The sequence below is a fragment of the Sceloporus occidentalis genome, unplaced genomic scaffold, assembly GCF_023333645.1.
Source record: "Sceloporus occidentalis isolate IW3139 unplaced genomic scaffold, rSceOcc1.0.p SCAF_3, whole genome shotgun sequence".
Taxonomy (NCBI): domain Eukaryota; kingdom Metazoa; phylum Chordata; class Lepidosauria; order Squamata; family Phrynosomatidae; genus Sceloporus; species Sceloporus occidentalis.
Genome location: NW_028316983.1, coordinates 158,248,149 through 158,273,200, shown reverse-complemented (window position 1 = coordinate 158,273,200; position 25,052 = coordinate 158,248,149). Strand labels below are relative to the sequence as shown.

Below are 25,052 nucleotides of genomic sequence, written 5' to 3'. Positions count from 1 at the left end.
CTGTAGGGACTGGTATTTTATGAAGATGTATTTGCCTCACAAAACTACAAATCCTGGGATTCTGTCGGATGGGGCCATGGCAGTTAAAGTGGTATCAAACTGAGCAATTTCTACAATGTAGGTGCACCCCTAGTATACCTTTGCCTTTTGGGAGTGTACCCATTTGGGGAGTCCTTGATTTGTTTTCTAGACCTATGGTTTACCTCTGGGATTTACTAGCCATCTCCAACAAGAGGTCACAGACTGCCAAGTTCTTCTGTTGTGCTGAAATTGTTCATTGACTCTCAGTCTGCCAATCCAAATTTCAACAGTGATTTTGAAACCTTTCCCCACAAAATCTGCTTAGATGTTTTGACAGAATATTATCTGTACACACTAGAGAAAATGATGTGAGATGCTTCACAAGTTTCTCCATGTACATTATCCTAAGTACTAAAGTTAAGAGGTGATATGATAGCCCTCTTTAAATATTTGAAGGGATGTCATATTGAGGAGGGAGCAAACTTGTTTTCTGCTGCTCCAGAGACTAGGACCCGGAGCAATGGATGCAAGCTACAGCAAAAGAGATTCCACCTCAACATTAGGAGGAACTTCCTGACAGTAAGGGCTGTTCGACAGTGGAACAAACTCCGTCAGAGTGTAGTGGAGTCTCCCTCCTTGGAGGTCTTCAAACGGAGGCTGGATGGCCATCTGTTGGGTATGCTTTGACGGAGATTTCCTGTATGGCAGGAGGTTGGACTCTTCCAACTCTATGATTCTAAGATTCTATTATTCTACTTCCTATACTGAATGAAAGCAATCATGCCCTAAAGAATAGAGCAGGATTACTAGATGTCAGGGCCTGGCCTCTATTCTCTGGTCCTTGGGGCAAAGAGGATGAGTCTCAGGATGAAAGTTCTGCCTTGTAAAGTATGCATATACAGTTGCCCCTCCTTTTTCACAGATGATCCGTTCCAGACCCCCTCGCGAAAATGGAGTTTCACTTATATGCAAGCCCCATTGGCTTGAATATAGGTGGGGGGTGCCACGGGCACATGCCCCATTCATTGCCCCTCCGTTCGTCCTTCGCACATAAGTGAGGAACGTGAGTCTGAAGACCATAAGAATGGAGGGAGGACTCTATATCTTTTTCTCATTTGTTAGATTTGATGGGTTTTTATATACTATAATAGCATACTCTATGCAGCTATGGTTAATACTTATTGTATGCTGCTTAATGACATCACCACAGTCTTCCCCTTGCATACCCTCTAATTATCCCAGTTTGGCAAGGACAGTCCTGATTAATCCTCTGTTGTCCCACCTTTTCAGGAGTTTATCACACAAGACTATACAAGCACAATTTAACAAATAAAAGCATATTTAGCCAGTATTTATCACACACCATTATGTCTGTCCTGCTGCTGCCTTATATTCCACTCATTACTATAGTGCACCTTTTCATTGATGGGCAAAACCTGTCAATGGGCTCTCATTTTCACTGCTATTCCATTACTGCCTTCATGTGATAGGTCCCTTCTACTGCAGTTCTGCTTTTCAGGCAGTCACATGGTGTGAGTGGGTATAATACTGTTTCTGCCCCCTTCCTCCCAAAGCATGGGAGGAAGTGGGTTAATGTACACACAGCAGCCCCATACTTCCGGGAGTGGAACAATCATCATTGCTGCCAACACCTTCCCAATGCTGGCTGCTGTGTGCACATCACAACCAGCTTCAGGAGATGGTTGGCAGCCCCAATTTCTCTTCATCCCCCCCTTCCCCTTGGACGGTGGCATTTGGCAGTGCAGAAAACAGATCACAAGACCATGGATTGTCAAAGCACCATCATGAGGAAAACTGTGATAAGAAATGATGCCAAACCGGTATGTTTGCATTCTTAAACTAGTGTAAACTAGTGTGATTGTGGTGGGACAGCTGGTATGATCAGTTGCTTTTAAAATCTCCCAGTTTCTCCCTCCCTCCCACTTTGGCCTAAGCTTCCTTGCATTAGTGCAAACTGAGCTGAATTAGATCAAAGGGGAGAGAAGAGGAGCCAGTGAAATCTTGCCCTTCCAGTAAACTCAACAAAAGCAAACTCCTACAACCTTTCCTAGCTTGTCTGTTCTTCCTCATTAATTACTTTTATTATCTTGATTGACCACACTCTGACATTGCTTGGCCACATGTCCTAGCTTTGATCTGTGAAATGTTGAAGATAACATCACCAAGGCCAGCCCTCTGTGATACAAGCCATTTTCTTCCCGTGTTTCTCTGATACTAAATGTTCCAACAATTTTTCTTTGTTTTTCCAGTTTTTGTCCTGTGAGTCTGGCCAGTGCCTCAGAGAATGCCTGTTACATTTTTAAAAGACATCCCTTGCCATTTCCCACTTTACAGAAAGTATGGAAAACCCTTGGCCTTCCAGTTGTTTTGGACTGCAGTCCTAGAAATATAGGCAATGGTAAGGGATTAAGGGAGGTATAGTAAAAAAAAAAAAAAAAAAAAACCTCAAGAAGGCCTACTCCTCCCTCTGCCCCTCTGCTTCTTTCTATTATGTTCGGAGAAATGAAAGATAGGTCAACACAGAGCTAGTAAAGCTCTAACTGAAAACTGTGCTACCCTCAGGGGAAAGAGCTTTATATAGAATGCTCCCCGTTGTAAAAGAAATGAAAATATTCCAAATGCAACACCAGTTTGATCTTTAATAAGCTTAAAGAAGGAAACAACTTGAGCTTTAAGGAGAGCAAAATTTGCCAAGGAAAAGGACAGTATTAGTGGGATTATGTTGGATACAGAAGAGGAATGGGTGATCAGCCAAAAATAGTTCGTAGGTTACTAAGGATCTAGTAGAAACAGAAGCACCTGTTGCAGCTGCTGCTTCTGTCCCCACTTCATTAACATCCACATAGGCTTTGTGAATAACTTTGGACAAAAACAGTTGCTGTGAGGGCGACATTCCTGATAGGTCAGCTTTGGCTTCATCAAACACATCGGTCATCCCCAGTGCTTGCAAATTAAAGTTGAGGTCAAAGGTGTCTTCTAGTTTGAACCGGGGTATATATATCTCCACATGTTGCTCCATCATATTTTCTGAGGAAATCCAGTCTGCCAGCGTCTCACAGGTCATTGTGCTTTCAACCTATAAGATAAAAATCAGAAAAGAGAATTCATAACTTGAAGAATACACAGTTCAGCCATTCAGCAGGGGGATCTTAGATTGGAGGAGCAAGAGTTTTTATCACCCCAAAATGGAGACTTCTATTTTTCTGAGGGATTTGTCCCTTCAAACAAAGGAAAAAATATGTATTGGTCTGTCTTGTCCAGAATCACTATGTTGTTCCATTTCCTAAATGCTTCTACACCCCTAATGTTACAGAGATTGCATGAGAAACTCTCTGTTATCTACCTACAAAGGGGCCTGAGAGCTTCTCATTGGATAGAGAAAGTTTTGAGTTTTCAAGGTTTTGTTGTTGCCGATGAATTTTCAAATTAGAGAATCAAAATATACTGTCTTTTATTGCCTTTCTGTTTCAAGCAAGACTAAAGACTTTATCACATTGCCTCCGGCGCCTGACTTACCTCTTCCAAATTAGGCTCAAATTCAGAAGTGATATTGATTTTATCGCATGAACATTTTCCTCAAAACGGCTTCCCATTCCCTCCAGTGTTGAATTCGGGCCCTGTAAGTCGCTTCGATGACCATTTTTCCAATTCTAAAGCTTCCAATTTGGAAAAAATGGCCACCGAAGCAACTTACAGGGCCCGAATTCAATGCTGGAGGGAACAGGAAGCCATTTTGAGGAAAATGTCAGTGTGATATAACTTCTGAATTTGAGCCCAATTTGGAAGAGGTAAATTGGATAGCAGAGGCAAAGTCCTAAGGACGCACTTGGGTTTAACCTGATAAGTGTAATTTCATAGTATGCTGATGCTTCTTCCCAGAAATTATATGACTCTACTACTATCTATCTATTATTTGTTTATTTTATTTATACCCCGCTCTTTAGAAATGCTCTCAGAATGGTTTAAAAATTGGTAATTAGTTCCCTGCCCTCAGGTTTATAATGTAAGGGGATTATTGCACAGCTAAATAAAGCATTTACCTCTGCTGAACTCAGTCTTCATTCAGGCTGGACATTGGTAGTTATCACATGGCTTTTTTCCTCAAACCGCCTTCTGGGTACAGTCCGGCTCCAATGTTGGTCCCTGAACTCGCTTTGGTGGCCATTTTTCAAAGTCAGAAAGCTCTTGAAAAAGTTTAGTGTTAGATGATTTTAAGGATGATAAATTTTTAAAGTACTCATGTAAACTATTTTAGTTTAATTTTGTATTGTATTGTTTGTTGTATATTGACTATTGAGATGCCTAATAAAGGTTGATGGATGGATGGATGGAAAAATGGCTGCTGAAGCGAGTTTAGGGACCAGCATTGGAGCCAGGCTGTCTCCGGATAGTGGTTTTGAGGGGAAAAGCTCTGTGATAACACCAACGTACAGCCCAAATGAAGACTGAATTTGGCAGTGGTAAACACTTTATTTAGCTGTGAGATTATCCCCTAAATCTATAATCTAAGGGACTGCCCAGGAAAACCAGCTTCCAGCATGAAGCCGCCCTGGGGTAGGAGTACATCTTTTCAACTCCTATTTGGTCAAAGACTACATCTACTCTGTAGCATGAATGCAGTTTTACTAGATTGGTTCGATGCTATGGAATTTGGGGATTTGTAATTTTGTGAGATATTTAGTCTTCACTGTGAGAGAGCTCTCATGCCACAACAAACTACAAATCCCAGGATTCCATAGAATGGATCCATGATAGTTAAAGCAGTGTTAAACTACATTAATTCTGCAGTGTGGCAGCAACCTAAGATACTATCCTAATCAGGAACAGAAGAGAACATGACTAAAGTAGTTTCACTTTAGTAGAAATGAAACTAAATGCATAAATAAATAAATGGGGAAAAAAATTAAAAAGCAAATGGAAGCTCTGAAGCCACCCCTAATATCAGTCTACATCTCAGAGAAGTTAGGACAGACAAATAAGACATGAAGAGGTCACTGAAACACTATTTAGCCTTATCACTGCTGCTCTTTCTAAGGCAGATTTAACTCTTTCAATGCTGAGTATCATTGCATCTCCAGCAGTTTTGACATTGGTTTTGAAAGTTGGGATGCTTCCAGATGGAAGACTCCTAACAGAAGGAGGGCTCCTAACTGCCAACAAAACAAATTTCTGCTCTTATTCTATCTTTTCCACATTTATGGGTTGGTTGGTTGTTTTTTGCTGGAATGGATTTTTAAAGAAACTAGAAGAGCAGTCAACAGTCACAAGAAGTTTTCAAATGCCAAGTGCCCAGAAAAACTATTATTTTGGACTGTAACTTCTGGATTCACCCAACCAGTATGGCCAGTGGCACTGGTGGCCGAAGGATTCTAGTAGCCATCATCTAAACAAGTAACTTTCCCTAGTTTTGCAGATGGAAAACAAAAGCAGCTGAATCTGCTCTATGAATGAGGCATGCATCTGTTCGGAAAGCAGTTTGGTCTGGAAGTTCTGATCCTATCGGCAAAACTTTTCTGGTTCTTGCATAATGGGAAACTGTGGTTAGTTCATTCAGTCATGTTGGTAAAGGAAGTGGGAATGGGGGCACACACAAGTGAGGATGAACTAAATAAGCTGAAACATATGTCTCTCCTGGGCCATTAGCTGTGAGGTTTATGGTTTGATAAACAAGTAAATAAATAAATTCATTTTGATTTACCTGCTCCAGGTCTTTGATGTCCTTTGGCAGCAGAATAATCATGGACAAGAGTTCACCAACATATGGAAGACAAAGGATCTGAGCATTTGTTGCCCCTGCATGTCCCAACTTAAATGGACCTTTCTGATGCATCATCTGCACAGGTTTACTTTCATTCTGTTTTTAAAGATAGAAAGAAGTGCATATACTTAATACATATATTCTTGTATCAGACCTAAACACAAGAAGAAGATTTCATGTTGCCAGTATTCAGTTCTATTTCAAACTGGATGCATGATTGCTGAACTGCTATTTGGTAACATTGTACAATCCAATTGTCCATGTGTTTGGAACTGCTGGAGGATAGGGGTGGCTAGGGAAGTGAGTTATAAACAAGGAATTCCCTAATTAAAAGTGTAACCTCAATCACCAATATTTGAGGTGGTAATACTGCATTCCAAATACAAAAAAAAAGAGGAAACAGCCAATGACATCCAATTAGAAAGACTGACTGAACCAAAGATGCAGAAATTGCATTTCCCCAAACATCTATATAGATGCTTAAGCATACCTACTCCTGAGGGGGGATTTTTCCCAACCTGGTGTCCACAGGATGTGTTGGAATATAACTCCCACCATCCCTAGCAAACATGACTACCATGGGAGGAAATGATGGAAGTTGTATTCCATCTCATCCTGCAGGCACTAGGGTTGGGGAAGTTTGCTGTGGGGAATTTTTATAATGAAAACACTTGCAAATATCTTAGATTAAATCTTTAGTAATGCAAGAAATTACATATGGAGTAGAATGAAATGGTGAGTTATAAAGTACTGTGGCAGATCAAGCTGTTGATGGGGATGACATGTTTGACTCCTCCCTTTAAGTAAAATGAAAAAAGTGCAAATGAAAAATGAGCAAGCAACTGTGCTGCAGCTTCTTACCCTGGTATGCTATAGTTGTTTAGTTATTTTTTAAGGGGTATTAAAAATGGCATTCCTCACTTGCAGTCTGAAAGGAGATAACAGTGCTTTCTAGAACCTTGGAGTCCTACCATCAATTTCTCCTGCAATGGTAGCAAAAAATGGTAGTAGGCAAAAATAGCAAAAATAGCAAGTCACTAATTGCTCCACATCTTTTGGATCTAGTAACTCCTTTTTAAAGAGGAAGAAAAACATCAATCATACACAGCTTCCTCGATGAAAAAAATTTATCAAATACAATTTGAAAAATACCACAGAACTATGGTGGTGTGAGACTCAAGCCCATAATGATGTATTACCATGCTGTGGTTATTTGAACTAGCCAGTAGCCTCTAACTGGATATAAGAAATGGGAAAGCTGTGCCCAACTCTAACTCTTATTGGCCCCAGAGATAACTGGAGTTGTAACCATGTCTTCCATCCTTTCTTTGCTTCTAAGAATGGCATACTAAGGAACCTATCACATGGGGTTAAAACCCCACCTTGTCCTTCTGACTTCTAAAAATGGCCTCCAAAGTGGCTTAGAGGACCGGGGCAGTGATTTCAGTGGTGATTTCTATTGAATAGCACCTGGCTGCCTCCCAAAATAGGAATGAATTCGGGAAAGGTAAACTGGGATTTTAACCCCATACATAAAATCATAGAGTTCGAAGTCATGGCACAGGAATTTCAAACACAGACTCCTAGAAATGATGCTACATGTTTAAGTAACTGTCACTTTTTGCTTTTGTTATCATTACATAGCATACCTGGCAGCAGTTTGGACCATATCACAATGGTGTAGCTTAGGAGCATTAAGGTTAACATTAATGTGTTTAATCATTAAACAAAATTAATCTGCCAATACCTTTGCTAAGCCAAGCAAAACATGAAAAATACATATATTTGCACCTTTTGGTTCCACTTTGTTTTAGGGTCAACCTGGCTATCTGTGGCCAAAAAAAAGACTTGCTTTGGACCACTAGTATTTATTTCTGATTCATTTCCTCTTTTTGCTTGAGTTGCATCAAATACAGTAGAGATCTTTATTGCCATCTAGCGATAAAACTAGAGAATGTGATAAAGTAGTAGTGAAGAAAACAGGTAGACTCTGTAGGCGTTGCAGAAACAGTCTCCATCAATCATGCCACTCCATTCCACCTCTTTGACAGTAAGGACTAGATCAAAAGATGTCAGAGACTTCCCTGGGTTATACTAGTTAGAATTATAGAAAGTAATAGCCACAGGTTCATCTGTGTGATAGAATACTACTCAACAAAGAAGTTGGGAGAGAGGCCCTGGTTTCACATTCAGACTGGTGGCTATTTAGTAACCTAATTCGTAACCTGCTTAACTCCACCATGAAAAGGGGCACATGTGCCATAATGACATGCTTACAATACCTCATTCAGCCTAAAATTCATTTCTGTTGTACGATTCGGATGAAACTGGTGTTCCCACGTTGCCTTAAAGTAGATGGCATTCGCTAGCACCAACACAGTTTCTGGTCCAATCACACCTGGAGCAAAAAGTTCCTTGATTTTTCCTTAGAGCAAAAGAAATCTGAATTAGTGCAGAAAATTCAAAAGAATAATGTGCATGCCTTTTGTTTATACAGTAATGAGGAGGATTTAATTGTCTGAATTTTTATTTTTTGGGGGGGAAAAACATTATTCTTCTGCGCACCCATGCAGTAGATGGGGATGCATAATAAGGATGTCCTATGTCAAGGGTGTAAAAAAGTTTGGCGCTTCAGATGTCATTCAGTTGCCATTTCCAGCAGCCCTAGCCAACACAGGCAATGATGATTAATACTGGTCAATGCTATCCAGGCCTCCATTTTGCCCACCCCAACCCTATCTTTCTAAAATTTCTTTACCATGAAAAAAATATTTTAAAGGTCTGGGATCACTGCCAGAAAAGAAAAAAGATGGTAATCTAACTTAATCATACCTTTGGTAACACCATTAAATTCAGCCCCCAACCTCATGCTCATTGCAGCAAGACTGGAGCATCTCCAAGAGATAGCATTCTAGATTCTGCTTGATGACCTCCAGCAGGGAAGATCTCACTACCTGCCTGGATTATTAATTCCTTTATTTATTAATTCTCTTATGTGTTACTCTTGCACCATTAGCCCTGAACTTTCCCCTCTATAGTGCCCCACAGAAGACCTAGTTGAGAAAGCATTACACAGATTGATCCCTTCAAGGAAGAACCCTTCTGCCTCTTTGTCCTGTGTCTTCACAGACCGATGATGTGGCCTTTCCACCTTCCACAGACTCTAAGGATAAGCCTCTTTCTCCCATCTATTTTACAGAATCCAGGAGCTGAAAAGCCACACAAGGACTATTTTAAAAGCCCAGTCAGATACTTTAGAGCAGTGGGTCACCTGTAATATGGGCTTGGTACAATAGGGATAGTAAGCATGTTGCCTTCCATCTGTTGTTGGACTGGAATTCCCTGCTGGCTCAGAACTGCTGGGACTTGTAGTCCACAACACCTGGACAGATGCATTATTCCTACCCCTGCTGTATAGCTCACACAGCTGATCCCTCCAAGAGCTTTCTGTGGTCGAGACCATGCTGTTAAAAAACTTACCTCACCTCTGCTTGACCGGAAGAGATTCTTGTTTCATTGTTTCTCCAAGGCCCAAACTCCAGGATATACTGCAACAGGATATATTGTTATAGACATCAAGATGCTTTGGGGTTTCTTACCCTGTGTCTGTTTGTCAACCTCACGGTTAATTGTCTGCCTTGCTTCTTCAATAGCATTCAAAAAGTCAACTGTTTGCAGTGTGGCTCCATAGACATCCTTAGTGCACATGAGATATTGCTGTGGAATTTTTTAAAAAATGAATAAGAAATTTTGTAGACTAAGGCATTTTAAACAGTGATATCCTGATTCTGCCTGAGTCCTCCTCCCCAGATGAGCTGGAGAAGTTTATCTGGGGAAATAAATAATTTCAGAAGGGGAATCTTTAGCTCTGTGAGAGTAGCATTTGCAACTGACCACAAACATTTGGAGGCTATACACACAAGGTCACCTGTAAAAGATCTGTAGAATGTTCCTTTAGAACAGTGGTTCTCAACTTTCCTAATGCTGTGACTCTTTAATACAGTTCCTCATGTTGTGGTGACCCTAACCATAAAATTATTTTCGTCTTGGTTCCTAAGACCATTGGAAATATGTGTTTTCTGATGGTCTTAGGCGACCCCTGTGAAAGGGTCGCAACCCACAGGTTGAGAACCGCTGCTTTAGAACCATTAAAATCTTTAGAATGCTTTTAGCCCATACATCCCTTTGAGCATCATAGTGGATTCTATTTAACCCAAGGCAGAAATGGAGAATGTGTGGCCCTCCAGTTGCTGGATTTGACCCAAGGCAGAGATGGGGAAGGTGTGACTCTGCAGTTGTTGTTGGATTCTAACTCCCATCAGCCCAATGATAATTAATTATGGGAGTTGTTATCCAAGAACATCTGCTGAGCCCTGTATTTTCCATTCCTAATTTAAGGAGATGACTCTAGATTGAAGGGCCTGTTTCTGAAAATTATTGAAAGTAAGGATGAGTGTCAGTATGTGTATTGGTTTGAGTATGGCTCTGGAGAATGGGTTTTGAGTCCCTGGTTAGACATGGAAACCCAATGGATGACCTTGGGCAAGTCACGCATTCTAAACCTATCACTGTGTTACTGAAATTCGTCAGCAGCAAGAGGCTTCGTTTACATCTAAGAACAAGGCATGCAGGGAATACATGCTTTCTTTTAAAGCACATTTCATGCACCTGGAAGCCTCCCTGAAGCTTGATTATGTTCTCCTTACACAACTCATTGTAAAAGGTAATGTAGCTTACTGGCTTTTGTTATTGTTGTGGCCTTGTCACCACCATGGCTATAAATCTGGCAGTTCGGGAACAGCAGGGTATAGCTCCCCTTACAGAGAATTAAAGTTTGCTTTCCAGATCCATGGAAGCTGCCCATTCTTGAGGTAAACCATAGCTGGTGATGGTGGAGAAAGTACAGTCCCCCCAGGGCTACCCAGGGCCCTGAAAATGATTTTGAAAATGAGGTGTTTGCCCCAAAATGCTCTCTAGAGGTATGGGGACAAAAGTTGAAAGGCAAGGTGGCAGTGGCAATGAGATTATGGTGACTGATTGATTGATATTGATTTGTTCCTGTGTTTGCAGTGCCCTACATAGATATTGTTTAAGAACACAGGCAACTGGAGCATTGGTCCATCTCAATATTGTCCTCACTGACTGCAAGCTCTCCCCAATTACAGGCTCTCCCAGACCTTCCTGGAGATATCAGGAGGCTTTCTGCACTCAATTTGTATCCCCTGTTACTTAGCCTACAGCCTTCCTTTGGGAACATGAAAGTGCTTACCTGAAAAAATTCATATCCTTTTTGTATGAACAAATTGTTTGCTAGGTTCATCTGGTAACCAGGGTTGAGGTGATTCAGTTGAGACAAGAGCTTCTTGGCCTCTAGGTTGATCCCTCCATCCTAATTGCAGCATGTGAGAGAAAGTTTCCAACAAAAAATTTAAAAACACATTAATGCTTCGATGGAAATAAACAAGTCTTGTATGGATAGTTCATTAAAATGATCAGTTGTGAAACTTATGATCCATAGACGTATCTAATTCTATATTCCACATGGCTTTTCTAGGGCAAGGCCCTGTCTACATGGGCCAAATGAACTGGTTTCCCCATACACATGTCACAGTGTCTTTGTGATACAGGGCCAAAGACCCAATTTAACTGCAGACTCTCTTCCCATGGGGAGGGCAGTCCCACAACAAATCTTTGCCATCCCTACATTAAAGAAATTTTTAAAACCTCACAATTTTCTCTGGAGCTTCCAAGAGAATCTGATGTATTCCACAACAGCTGCCCAGCATCACTGTCACTGGTGTATGTTGTTCCCTATGATTTCACAGCACAGCACCCAGCCGTGCAATTGACAGTAGGTACCTCATTTTCCTTCTCAAGGGGAATGGTTCACACCAGCACCAATGGCACCAGGTGGCACAGCAGAACACTGTGTAACACCTGGCATTGATATGGGTTCCCAGGTGATGGGGACTTTGGGGCCAGAATAAGTTGGGAGCAGTCCGAAGTATTCTTGCCAGTGTAGACCCACCCCAAATCAAAATGGAGGAGGTCAGTCTTCTGCAGCAACTTTACAGGAAGGTATCTTTTCAGTACTAGAATGACTATTGCCTATGCAGTGTGCCCTGTCTTCCTGCTGAACTCTTCTTGTATGCCCTTGGCTTTTGCTTGGTAAAAGAGTCTGTGGACTTTATCACATAGGGGAAAAGCAAGGGTTTCAATGGACATTATCCCATGAAAATTGAGCGATCGTAGTGACGATTTTCACATACATCGCAATTACTTATCCCGGCAATAAACAGGATTTCCCTTGAGTGATTTGTTGCTGGTTATTACCTGTTTATTGCCAGGATAGGTCCTCTTTAATCATGATGTCATGTAAAAATCTTCACCGCGACTGTGCAATTTCCATGGGATAATGTCTGTTTAAACCCCCACTTTTCCCCAATTTCCCCCATGTGATAAAGTCTTGTGTCTCATTGTGTCTCTTGAATTCTTACCCCAGGATGACTGGGTGTACTCTCTGGAGTCCTTCTGCCCAGAGCATTTTGTTTTGGGAACTCTCCTTCATTCTCTTTTGTACTGTGTTCCAAAACTGTTTATGAGCTACTTAAGGGGATTTGCCTGGCAGGGTAACTTATTGGAGTCACTACCATTTCTGCCACTGGGGCTGACAAGACTGAGAGCACAAGTGTGCCATTTGTATGCTGTGTGTATTGTAATGCAGGACAGTATACTGGTTTCTACCGCAGGAGTTCAGTGAATTCCTTCTAGGTTTTATCCCAGACTTTGGAGTTAACAAAAATGCTCTGGTGGCATGAGGCCCATCTCCAAAACAGGTGCAGCACTTTGAATAATTCCTTCCAAGTCTACACAGAAACCCAGAGCAAATTCATTGTATCCCTAACATAGAAGACCACTGGCTGTTGCTGCTGTTGGAGGAATGCCTTTGTCATTGACTTCCTCTTCTGTGGTCACCATATGGGCATTCTTCATTATTATTATTATTATTATTATTATTATTATTATTATTATTCCGCCCTCTACAAGATGCAATCAGGGCGGCTTACAAAGATTTAAAAGAATATATTCCAACACCCTCAGTCCCCCCCCCCTTCCTTAAAATACAATTAAAATTTTTATGCACCAAACTGTAAATCGTGACTAAAGTGCTGTCGGAGTTCTTAGAGTTCTTCTGATGGACGGAGAAACTATTCGGGAAAAGCCTGCCGGAAGAGCTCTGTCTTAATAGCTTTTTTAAAGCTGTTTAGGGTGGTAATATGATGGATTCTTGCTGGCATAATTCCAAATTGGTGGCCTTGGAGATATTTCCAGGGATGCTGTGGACATGTTTTTGGCCAGTTAAAAAAAAATGTGCTGTATATTCTGATCAGACCTTAGATAAACCAAACTGGAGATGCATTGTTACTATATCAAGAGAAGTATAGCTTGGAAGACTGCAAAAAGTAACTTTTCTAAGTTGTGCTTCTGTTGGCATTGTAACAGTATTTCTTCCTTTTCTACCAGTGTTACTGATGCATATAATTCCTGAGCCTTAGAACCTCAGCCTGTGAAATTTAAAAATACCTCTGGACATACCACTGGGGAAGGAAGTGCATTCTCACTTTCATGTTCTGACACAACATCTGGCTTTCTTCTCTGAAAAGCACATGGTCTTGTACCTCCAATAGTTCTATCAAAGTGTAGCACCTATAGCAGAAACCAGAAGTAAGCAATATAAAAGGGGTGTGTGAAGGTAGGGTGTGGGAAAATCTGATATATAACAATTTAATAAATAGATTGCAATTTCCAGTAACACCCAAGGGTCAGACAAGACATTGAAGGATACATATTCTCATGATAAACCCAATGTTCCTCCAGCAATGTGATTTTCTCTAAAATACATGGCTCAGCAATCAGATTTCCAAATTAAGCCCAGATTTATTTTCTATTGATCAAATAAGCCCATGTTTGCACCTAATGGTCACAGAACAAGGCATGCTAAGTGATAAATGTGTAGGTGAGGAAAAGTATCTGTTATGACAAACTGATGACTTTCATCATTGACAGATTACTACTTCTAAGTATACACTAAACACTAAATGTATTGTCAGATTTGATCACTTGTGTTTCTTTTTAAAGGTGTGACATATATATATGAAAAAATAAAGCTGGTAATTTACAGTAGCCTCTTACAATCCCTTTTACAGTAAAGAATTATACCAGTGCCTTCTTTTCAATAGCTATTATAAAAAGTTTAAACATCAGATTTTAAAACTGGCTTTTGTTTGAAAGAATTGGCCAGTTAGGCTATTTTACTTAGTTTGATTTTTAATGATATGATATGTATGTTAATTGCTTTTGTAATCATTTATTGTTATGTACGTCTATTGATGCTTACCTTTTCCATCTGAGTCTTAGTATTTCCCCAGGCACCTACTAAGACCATGCCCAAAGCAGCTGAGATACTCATTGGAGAGAAGAAGATGTTTTTGCAAGCATTACTTTTATTCAGCTTATTATAAAGATCAAGACCAAATGCAGTAATTGCTTTAGGAAGGGAATCCTTGGTTAAACTCAAATCCATAATTTAGCTAGGAAAACAAATGAGAGACAGAGAAATCTATAAGTACATATGACAGTAATTTGAAGCACAAATTAGCTGCTGAACTGGTTCTTTTATGCAGCACTGCTAATGTGAGTTTGGAAAGACACGCCCAGCAGAAACTTCTTTTTCCCAGGGAAGAGATTTTCCTACTCTTCGTTTTAATATGAGATTCCTTGAGAAACACCTTTCAGTACTATTCTGCTTCAATACATCTTTCATACAAAAGTGACATATAATTAGAGAAGATTAGCACAGAGTCTGTGGCAAAATAACAAAACCACAATACTAAAAAAAAAAACTATTGAAGAAGTTAAAGTAAAACAATGGAAGGGAAGGGAAGAAGGACAGATCCTGGGCGAGGTGCATTATAGTTAGGATCATATTTGCATAGTGATTTAAAGATAAAAGAAGCTGAAACCTATCTATTGGAACTCTTGAGAGCTGCAGCATTGCAAAATTACTATTCATTTCTGATTACTAATAATGCTAAAACATGTGTGAGGGAAATAGCCAATCCGTTCTCCTGAGTAGATGTTAAAATAGTGACAAATTACATCACATAGCCAGTGGTTATTTTCAGTGTAGTCTCAGAGTAGGGTTAGGGAAAATGTGGCCCTACAAAGGTTATTTAAATGCAACCCCCATTAGTCCTATTTATTTTTATTTATTTATTTACAGTATATATACCCTGCCCTTTAACCCTAAAGGCTCTCAGAGTGGCTTACAATTAATATTATTTTTCAGTGTCCTAGCCAGCACATCCAAGAGTAAGGGACAGTAGGAGTTGAAATCCAAGAATATCTAGAGGGCCAGAGATTCTCCATTCCTTTTTATTTTAGGGGTTAGAAACTAAGGATAGGGACTGTTTTATATTGGTAGACCAGACATCGATGATTGCCCCAAGAAAATTTGCTACCGGAGTAAAGGGAAAAGATAGTGTGCAAAATAGAAGCCGGCTAGATTAGTAGTTGAAACTTACTTCAAATCCTGCTGGTGTGTCCACTGGGCACATTTACTGTGCCCAGGAAAGGATGTTTTGTTTCTGACATACATGGTTATTTTCCCCAACAAAAGGGAACAGTCACAAAGTTCAGTAGGGATATCTAAGGGGCTTCCAACACTGGCCTCAGAATCTGGTATGTGAGATGAGCACTTCTTTCCGGCTAGCATTTTTAGCAGCACTGCTAGGGTTGCCATAACCTGGCGGCCCCCGTGCCGGTCCGGTTTGGGCCCCCACCCGTGCCTTGTTCCCGGTTTGGGGGCCCGCTCTGGCCATTGCCGCTGCTGCTAATGCAGCTGCTGCGGCGCCAACCCACCTCCTCCTCCGGCTCCGCCTTCCTCCTCTTCCTCGGCGGCAGAAGCGCCGCCGCCACCGCACCCCCACTGTGAGGGCTTGCGCGCCGCCCAGGCCTCAGCAGGGGCCAGTGGCAGCGCGTGCTCCTGCCCCATTTCCCTCCGCGCGCATGCGCGTGCCCGCCCCAGTTCCCTTCCTCCCGCGCCAGCCATCATAAGGAGGAGGAGGAGGGGGGAGGAGGAGGAGGAGGGGGAGGAATGAGCCGGAGGAAGGGAACTTTATTAATTTTTATTATTGCTTGTTTTTTATTTTAATACATTAATTTTTATTATCAAATATATACACCCCTGCCTTGTTTTTTATTTATTTTTTCATTATTTTTTATTATTAAATATATGCAAGTGCATTTTTTGTGTATTTATGGTGCTTTGAATGCTAACAAGTCTGCCTTTCCTGGACAATTATAGTAGTGGTGGTGGTGGTGGTGGTGGTGGTGGTGGTGGTGGTGATGATGATGATATTGATATCAACAAGCCTCTGAGGCACGGCCAATGTAACTTGCTGTGATTTTTACAAACTCATGTGCAGTGAAGAAAAACCACAGTCCCTTGCCCAAGTACACACTTCTGAGAAGTAAAGTTGAACCCAAGGGCAAGTACATTTCTGCCATCTGTCTAAGAATAATGCCAAAATGTCCTCCATTTTGATCATGCCTAAAAACATGCATTTATATTAAGATTTTTTTAAAAACCTCAATTTTTTGCGCGTCCTCAATTTTTATAAAATGTGTCCTACATTTGAAAATGTTGCCCTACATTTGTCCTACATTTGTCCCGGTTTGGAGGTCCTCACTTATGGCAACCCTAAACACTGCTAACATTGCATCTAAGCACAACTGATCATGAAATCTCTACTTGGCCTGTATTAGTTCACTTTTTGTTGTTGTTGTTTGCCTTCAAGTCGTTTCCAACTTAAGGTGACCCTATCATGGTGTTTTCTTAATATGTTTCTTCAGAAGCAGTTTGCCATTACCATCCTCTGAGGCTGAGAGAGTGTGACTTGCCCAAGGTGGGTTTAGAAGGGGGTTTACATGGCTGAGCCAGGATTCAAACCCTGGTCTCCAATCATTAAGTCCAGTGCTCAAAGCCCAACACCACACTGGCTCTCAGTAGTTCACTACCTTCGTGTAAAAACTAGTAGTGACCTATTACACATAGACCAAACAAACAAACAAACAAACAAACCACTGTGTAGTTTCTTGCTAGAAGCCGGATGCGACATTAGTTGTGGGACCAACAGAGGCTTCCATCCTGATTTATTAATTATAGTAGGATTAAAAACATTAAACTCTTCTCTCCATCCCTGACAACCCCACTTTCTATTATCACACACATCCCACAGCTGCTATTTACATGTTTGATAACGTGTACATTAGCTACATCCCCATAATTATCTCACATTATAAACCTTGAATTGGTAAGTATTGTGCTCTGAATGTATAAACTGTCATCTTCTTTTGCACCCCACAACTTTATTATTTTTTTAAGTTACTTGGTTAAAAAAAAAGTACCTTTCAACATATTGAAACTTAAAATAATCTTTACCTCCTTGTCTGCAGGAGTTAAGAGATCCTCTCCGTTCAGTGCTCTCTCATCAGCTCTCTGGGGGAGCAGGAATTTAAAAACAATTGCCACACCTGCTAATTAATATTCCAGCTGCAAATGACCTCATGATGATAATTCAGAGTGCTTTTATCCTCTTACCATACTGATAGGATCTTTTCCCTCCCTGTTTTAGGTTTGATTACCCCAAAGTCTGTATATTTTTTGGATGATTTCTTATTTTTATTTTTTTTAAAAACAATTTGAATTTTACAGAGAAGGCCCTTTGGACAGCCTTGGGTTGACTTTTTTTTAATTACACAGAATAACATTAAAACACACCGCAGTGCTCTTACAATGTGGCAGCAAGTACTAGCCTTTACAAGTTTAATCAAGTTAGATGAATGCAGGGAATGTGTTCCTGGAAAGAGGCAGCAGCTGATATAGGGAACTCCTACAAAACTTTATTTTTTATCTTAGCTTAGTATTTTTTTTTGTTTGTTTGCCAGGTTTTGGATAGTTTGGATTATTATTTTAGCTCCTCGAGGTTTTAATTCCTAGGCGCTTTTTTTAACCTATTGGAGTTCATTTATTTGATTTTAATTCAACCTTTGTTGGGAGGTTTTTTAATTTAGCTTGTGAGTCTTGCAGTGGAATGTGGGGTGTGGGAAGGCTCAGCTGAAGCAACTAAGGCAGCAAGGAATAAAGCAAGACTAAATTTAATCTTTTAAAATATTTAACTAAACATAGTTGTTGGAACTTTACCCATTGAAACTAGTGGCCAGAGCTGAGTCAACAATAAAGAAACTGATAAAGACTGTTTATTTGAAATGGGGAATATGAAATGCATGCTAGTGTGTTCTGGCCATTTGCAGTCATCCAACCATACATGGAGAGGGAAATTCCAGAGGTGCAAGTAGGATTCAGGAAAGGATGAGGCACTGAGAACTACATCGCAAATATACAATTTTCCATTTGATGAATAACAAATCTCCTGGTCCTGATGGCTTTTTTTTTTTTTGGGGGGGGGGGGTACTAACAAGAGATTAAATTACTCCCCATCTGTTGCAAGTATTTAACAACACACTGAAAGGACAACTCCCCCCCTCCAATGAGTTAGATAATGACTAGAATTATACCCATCCCTAAAACGTCAGCAGAGATACTATCTGTTCATGATTTCTGCCCTATTTCACTCTTTAATCAAGATGCTAGAGTTTTGACCAGTATATTTGCGTCAAAGATCAATACATTCATATTGATTTATATTGATTCAGATCTATCAGGTGTTATGCCAACCAGAAAATTGGCCAATTCTGTAAGAACAACAGTCAACTTCATCTATCATAGCTCCCAACATAAATCACCTTTACTTTTACTATCTTTAGATGCTTTAAAGGCATTTGATAGTGTGGAATAGAATTATGTGTTCAATATTTTAGGTAATATGAGTTCTGGCCACTCTTTTCTCAACATGATTAAAAATCTTTCTCAAAATTCTCAAGCTACTGTATATGTTAATAAAAGACAATACATCTCTTTAATTTGCAGTTCGAAATGAGACAAGGATGCCCCCTCTCTCCCCTTTTATTTGTATTTGTAAGCGAACTTTTATCCCAAAAGATCAGATCCCTACATTAAAGGAATTGAAATTAATAAAATAGAACATAAATTTAATATGCATCCTAATGATATTCTGCTCTTCCTTACTAACCCAGATTCATCATTGTCTAGATTATGAGAAGTCTGAAAACAATTTGTCAGTAATGCATGTATCAGAATGAACTTCCAAAAATCACATATGGTGTGTATAAAAACTCAGTTACATCTACAAGAAAAATGGGGAGCAATGTATAACTGTTCATTAAGTCGGGGCGGAAGGGGAAAATCTCTGGACTGCTTTGTTCCCTCAGATCTAGCTAAGCTCTTTAATCCACTATTACATTGAGTTGGATCACCACCATAATCTTTTCAAGCATCTTACCAAAAGGTGACTATTTCTAGAATTCTGCAGGTCTAGAGGTACTTTCTTCCGCAATATTCTTGCAACTACCTGCTTCAAGGCACCTAGGCTGACCCCTTCTCTCATTAAGGTATTAAAAAACTTTGGGGCCTACCTGGTCAATACACTCAAGATGGGAAAGGATCAAGAATACAGATTCAAGCCAGACATCTCCAAACACTTATTATCATTTTATTATATTGTGCATATTATCAGACCACAATAGAACTGATTCCACAGAATCAGTTCAAATGCTGCTTTGGACACCACTTCAGGAACTGTTTCGCTGATAGCCTCTAGAGTCAGAATAAATGCAAGCAACATCCCTTGTAAAATGCATACCAGACTGGTAATGGCAAGTCATTCATCCTCTCAACAACCCTGTGGGGTAGATAACTCCAAGAACTAGAGCAGGGATGGAAATCATACTGCCTTCCAGGTGATGTTGGACTGCACATGCCAGCATTACTCACCATTGGTTCTGCTACTAGATATACTATATCCAACAACATCTGGAAGGCTGCATTATTCTCACCCTTGGACTAGGGTGTATCTATACCCCACAGTTACATTAGTACCACGGCTGTGTCATATAGAATAGTGGGAGTTGCCATCTAGTGAAGAATTTAGAATTCTCCATTGGGGAACTCATGTATATTCCCACGAGCTACAACACTAGAGCTCAGTAGCAGCAAATTCTAAGTACTTCCCAGGATTCAGTGGGATGAAGTTATAGTGGAATCAAACTGCTATAACTGTATCATGTGAATAGACTTTTCTTGGTTTGCCTAATGCTTTATGGCTAAACAGGAAGCAGAGTGAGGCTTCACTTAACTAACAGGGACCAGTTTAGCACCATCCCATCTGGTATCTCTGCAACAGACACACTTTTTCTCATATTTCCTATTACAGGTGGCCTCTATGTCCATGGATTCTTTATCCATGGATCCAAGCATCCACAGCTTGAATTTTTTTTTTAAATTCCCTGGTCCCTGCCCCCCCCCCCCCCCCCGGAATGTCAGGTATAAAAGTAAATACATGTGTATGAATATTTCTCAGGGAGGGGAAACAATCTTGCTTTCTTTAATAATTCTAAACAGCACAACATCATAAGAGAACTAACTAAGTAGAAATACCTGTTCATGAATTCTTCTGGAATCCTCTGATGGCTCCTGTATCCTGCAAATGGAATTTTGTGCGCATCTCAGTTGTTTTTTATTTCTGTATGAAAGTTGTCAGATATCATAACACAAACAGAGGAGTCAGGGTAGCCAGTTTCCAGCAGACAAAGCTCTAGACATGTAGTTTTCCTGCCTGCCCTTTTCCATAATGCTACCTACTGAATTACAAATAACATTTCCTTCTTCTTTTAGTGTGGGTGGATGTTGATTTGCAATATCCCCATAGATACCAACCAGGCCCTAACATGTGGAGTATTGTAAGATTGTCCCAAGATTAAGTGAGATGCTGCAATCTTTAAAAGACAAACTCTACTCTTTAAACCAGGTAAACAGGAAAGCAAAAGCACAGACTTGCCTTTCTATGCTGTAGTTTATGGATGCATGTACTTTATTACCTGTAAGATGATTCACAGCTGCATATGAGATTATCAGAATGCATTTCTATGATCATATGGAACAATGTAACAGCTCAGTCATATGTGAACCAACTCTTTGAACTGAAAAAGCAGAAAACATATATAGATCTTATGTGTACATTCAACCCTCTTTTTTCACTGATGTAGATTATACTTGCCTCATCTGATTTCTCTTTCTTGGGAGACTTGCACCTAAACATGTGAATGAACCCAACTGAAAAACTGTTGCATTTGATGTGAAATCAAAGGCTTTCATGGCCGGTATCCATAGTTTTTTGTGGGTTTTTCGGGCTATGTGGCCATGTTCTAGCAGAGTTTCTTCCTGACGTTTTGCCAGCATCTGTGGCTGGCATCTTCAAGATGCCAGCCACAGATGCTGGCAAAACGTCAGGAAGAAACTCTGCTAGAACATGGCCACATAGCCCAAAAAACTCACAAAAATCTATGTTGCATTTGAGTTGAAACTACATGATAGCAAAGGTCTGTCTGTAGACACTGATCAGCTGCAACTCATTCAAACATGCAAGTCATAGCAGATGCTGCATTATCATTTAATATGAAATATGTATCTGTAGATCACCTTGAAACTATCTAAAACAACTGCTGTGTAACATTGGACATGTTGTCTGGCAATACTATAAGCCAATGATGGTGAACCTTTTAAAGACCGAGTGCCTAAACTCAGTGGCGTTCCAGCACTGGGTGTCACCAGGTGCTGAGGGTGGGGCTCCCAGGGATGGGATTTCTAGGGGGGAGACACACAAGGAAAAAATTGAGGACTTGACCAAATAAAAGTTCTAAACAAAAACAAAACAAAACAGCCACTCATATAAATATTAAATCCATCCCTCTGAGCCCTGCCCAAAATGGAGGACCTTTTAGAATCCCTTTTGGACAGGAGGTTGAAATAGAGGACAGGTCCTGAAAAGGAGGAAGACTAAGTCGGGTCACCCTGAGCTAAAAACACCTATGTAGATATAAATCCATGCTTCTCAGCCATGCTCTGAATGGGGGACCTTTTGGAATCCCTCCTGGGCAGCTCCTATTTTCCTTGGAGCAGCAGCCACAGCACCAGCACATAAGCCTCGCACGCAGAGCTCAGGGTGTGTTTGTTTCTGAGAGGGAAGGACAGCAACCGTGTTAGGCAGTGGGCTGCTTGAGGATACAATGCAAATGTTGAATGGGTTTTTTCAATTAATTTCAGCACAATGCACAAATGAAAGGAATAATTTAAGCATAGATTCAGTCAAGGATTTGTGTCTAGTAAACTACAGTGGATCCTTGTTATACTCTAGGGTTTGGTTCCAAGATCTCCCGTGGATAACAAAATCCGTGTATGCTCAAGTCCCATTATATGACATATATGACATAGAAAAATTGTGTCCTTTGTAAAAAATGGAAAATCAAGGTTTGATATTTGAAATATATACTTTTTTTGAACATTTTCAAACCGTGGATGCTTGAATCCGTGTATTAAAAAATCTGTCTATAAGAAGGGCCAACTGTACGATTTTTAAGTCTGTGACTTGTCCAGTTCTATAAGTACAGTGAGCCCGCTCCATAACGTGGGCTCGTTATAGGTGGCTTCCAGCTTATGAGGAAGCCGCCAGGGGATTGGGAGAATGGCACATGTGCCCATAGCCACGCAGTGAGCACAAGCCCCATTATATCTAATAGGGCTCGAGCATACGCGCTTTTTTCCTTACATGGGGGGGGGGGGTCTGTAATGGATCCCCCACATAAAGCAAGGGCAGACTGTATATTGCAAGCTAACAAGCCATTTTAACGTTCATCAGGAAAATATAACTGAGTACATAATAAAGTGAGAACCAGCATGGTTTAATGGTTTGAGTGTTGGACTATGACTCTGGAGACCTGGGTTCGATTCCCAGCTCGGCCAGCAAACCCACTAGGTGACCTTGGGCAAGTCATATGCTTTCAGCCTCAAATTATGGCAATGGCAAAATCCCCTCTGAACAAATCTTGCCAAGGAAATCCCAGAATAGGATTGCACTAAATCAGAAAGGGCTTGAAGGCACACAGCAACCACAACCCTGGGTAGCCTTGGGCAGGTCACGTTCTCTAGGCCTCCGGGGAAGAAGGCAATGGCAAAAGCTACTCTGAAGAAACCTTGCCAAGGAAACCACATGATAGGGTTGCCATGAAACCCACTGGGAGATCTTGGACAAGTCACACTCTCACAGCCTCAGAAGAAGGCAATGGCAAACCTCCTCTGAGGAAATATTGCCAAAAAAACCCATGGATGGCTTTAAAAAATGTGGGATATGACAAAATAGAAGCTAAAAACACTCATATAAATCTAAATTAATGCTTCTTAGTCATGTTCAAAAGAGAGGACCTTTTGAAATTCCTTTTGGACAGAAGGATGAAATCCAGGACATGTTCTGGAAAAAGGAGATCGGCTAGTCACCCTGGCTCAAAATGGAGGACATTATGGCTTCTTACGTTCCAGGGGTTGCTCTTCTTCAGGGCCCACTGGGGGACCTTGGGCAAATCACACTCTCTCAGCCTCAGAAGTAGGCATGGGCAAACCTCCTCTGTCCTCTGTGCTGTTGGAAAACCTTTTCCAGTGGGTCGTCCAACCCTCTGAAGAATGTTTTGAAAGCATGTGGAGAAGAAATGCAAGTGATCCTACCCCATCCTGCTTCTACTGGTAGAGCAGTTCCATCAACAGAAAAACCTCAGGACTTCAGGACCGCCTTTATCCAGTCCTAATCCTCATCACATTTAAATTATGTTGGCCAAACATGCAGAGCAAACAACAGGTTTTACCTTCTCTCACTGGTACAAAGATTGAACTTTCTGACAAAGACCTGGACAGACCTGCTGCCCTAATCTGCATCTTGTCTCTTACCCATCTGGTAAAGACTTGTATTTCCATTTAAAATATATTCATTATTTCTCAGTTTGTACTCAGCCATTCACATTAATACATTATCATTTTTTGCAGAGCTGTGACTCTTTTGTCCTCCCTTTTTTAAAACTGAGATAACTCTTCTTTCTAGAGTGAACAAGTTATCAACACCATACTCCTACACAGATCCTTTTATTTTCAGTAATGAGAGAAAAAACTGCTCTGTTTTTTGTGGTGCTTTATTTGGAATGCCTCAAGATAGGCAAATTATCGAACACAAGCTATAGGAAAGCATTATACAAAACAAAAGAAAACTGAAAATGCTGTACAGTGCTATCATATTTCATCTGAATATTTCACCTGAATAATCCCACATTGATTACAGGCTTTATATTTTATATATATTTTTTCTGACAATATCTAATAAGGGGCTGTGAGATCATTATTATTCAAGTGATATATTGGTGCTTCAGCTCCGAAGCATAGAAATATTCTCTTTGGGGACTATAAATTGCATAATCCCCCAGATAAAATCTAACAGTCCCAGCTAATCTCTTTGTTAAACGGTATTTAACGGCCAATAGATGGTACCTCTCCCCAGTCAGATTAAGCAAAATCCAAAGGACAGGGAAAGAACGATGTTGGAAATGTCAGAAAAAATCTGGGACATTCTACCACATGTGGTGGTATTAAAAAAAATCAGGGCTAATGTTCATATGACAATACAAGCCAAATTAAAAATTCAGTTCCCACTCTCACCAGAGCTTTATCTACGCAACATGACTTCAATACGTAAAAAAGAGTATGAAAAATCCTTTTGATATAGTAATGGTTGCTAGATTAACAGTAGCAAAAAAATGGAAACTGGAATAAGTGCCAACAATAGATGAATGGAAGAAGAAGGTCGTGGATATGAGGGAATTGGACATCATGACTTTCTTAATTTACAGTAGGTTAATAAACAAAACAGAAAATGAATGGCTTCCTTTTGAAAAATTATGACAGATAAAAAAGGTTAAATCAGTGGAAATGTCAAAGCAACACTGAAAATATAGTTAATACTAACTCCAGAGGGAAAGTTAACTTACTAATCCTATATTTTCTGATTGCTTATTGTTTACTTTTGGTGTAAGTGTATTATTGGATTGAAGAATATTTAAGGATAAAAAGAATCTACTAAAACAAAAACAAACAAGAGAACACATATTAATTCCATAATAGATAACTTTAATGACTGTTTAATTTTATGGGAATGTCATTAGTGTAAGCATTAAGCTA

The 25,052-nt window shown here is 40.2% G+C and overlaps 1 protein-coding gene across 1 annotated transcript; it reads right to left on the bottom strand.

Moving 5' to 3' along the window:
* Positions 1-2,713: 2,713 nt before the first annotated feature.
* Positions 2,714-14,384, bottom strand: LOC149316980 (leukocyte elastase inhibitor A-like). Its single transcript, XM_089518786.1, has 7 exons — positions 14,199-14,384; positions 13,397-13,507; positions 11,070-11,189; positions 9,400-9,517; positions 8,083-8,225; positions 5,741-5,896; positions 2,714-3,118 (listed from the first exon to the last, which is right to left on the bottom strand). Exons 1-7 carry the CDS (start codon positions 14,382-14,384, stop codon positions 2,714-2,716), a joined length of 1,239 nt encoding a protein of 412 aa, XP_089374912.1.
* Between the last annotated feature and the right edge of the window lie 10,668 nt (positions 14,385-25,052).

Bases quoted from the DNA above. Each gene is read 5' to 3' on its own strand.
- LOC149316980 (XM_089518786.1), bottom strand. From the start codon at position 14,384: ATGGATTTGAGTTTAACCAAGGATTCCCTTCCTAAAGCAATTACTGCA. The intron at 11,190-13,396 runs GTATGTCCAGAG...TGCTGCAATTAG, and splicing joins ATGCACTTCCTTCCCCAGTG to GATGGAGGGATCAACCTAGA. The intron at 5,897-8,082 runs GTATTGTAAGCA...CTTTAAAAACAG, and splicing joins TGAATTTTAGGCTGAATGAG to AATGAAAGTAAACCTGTGCA.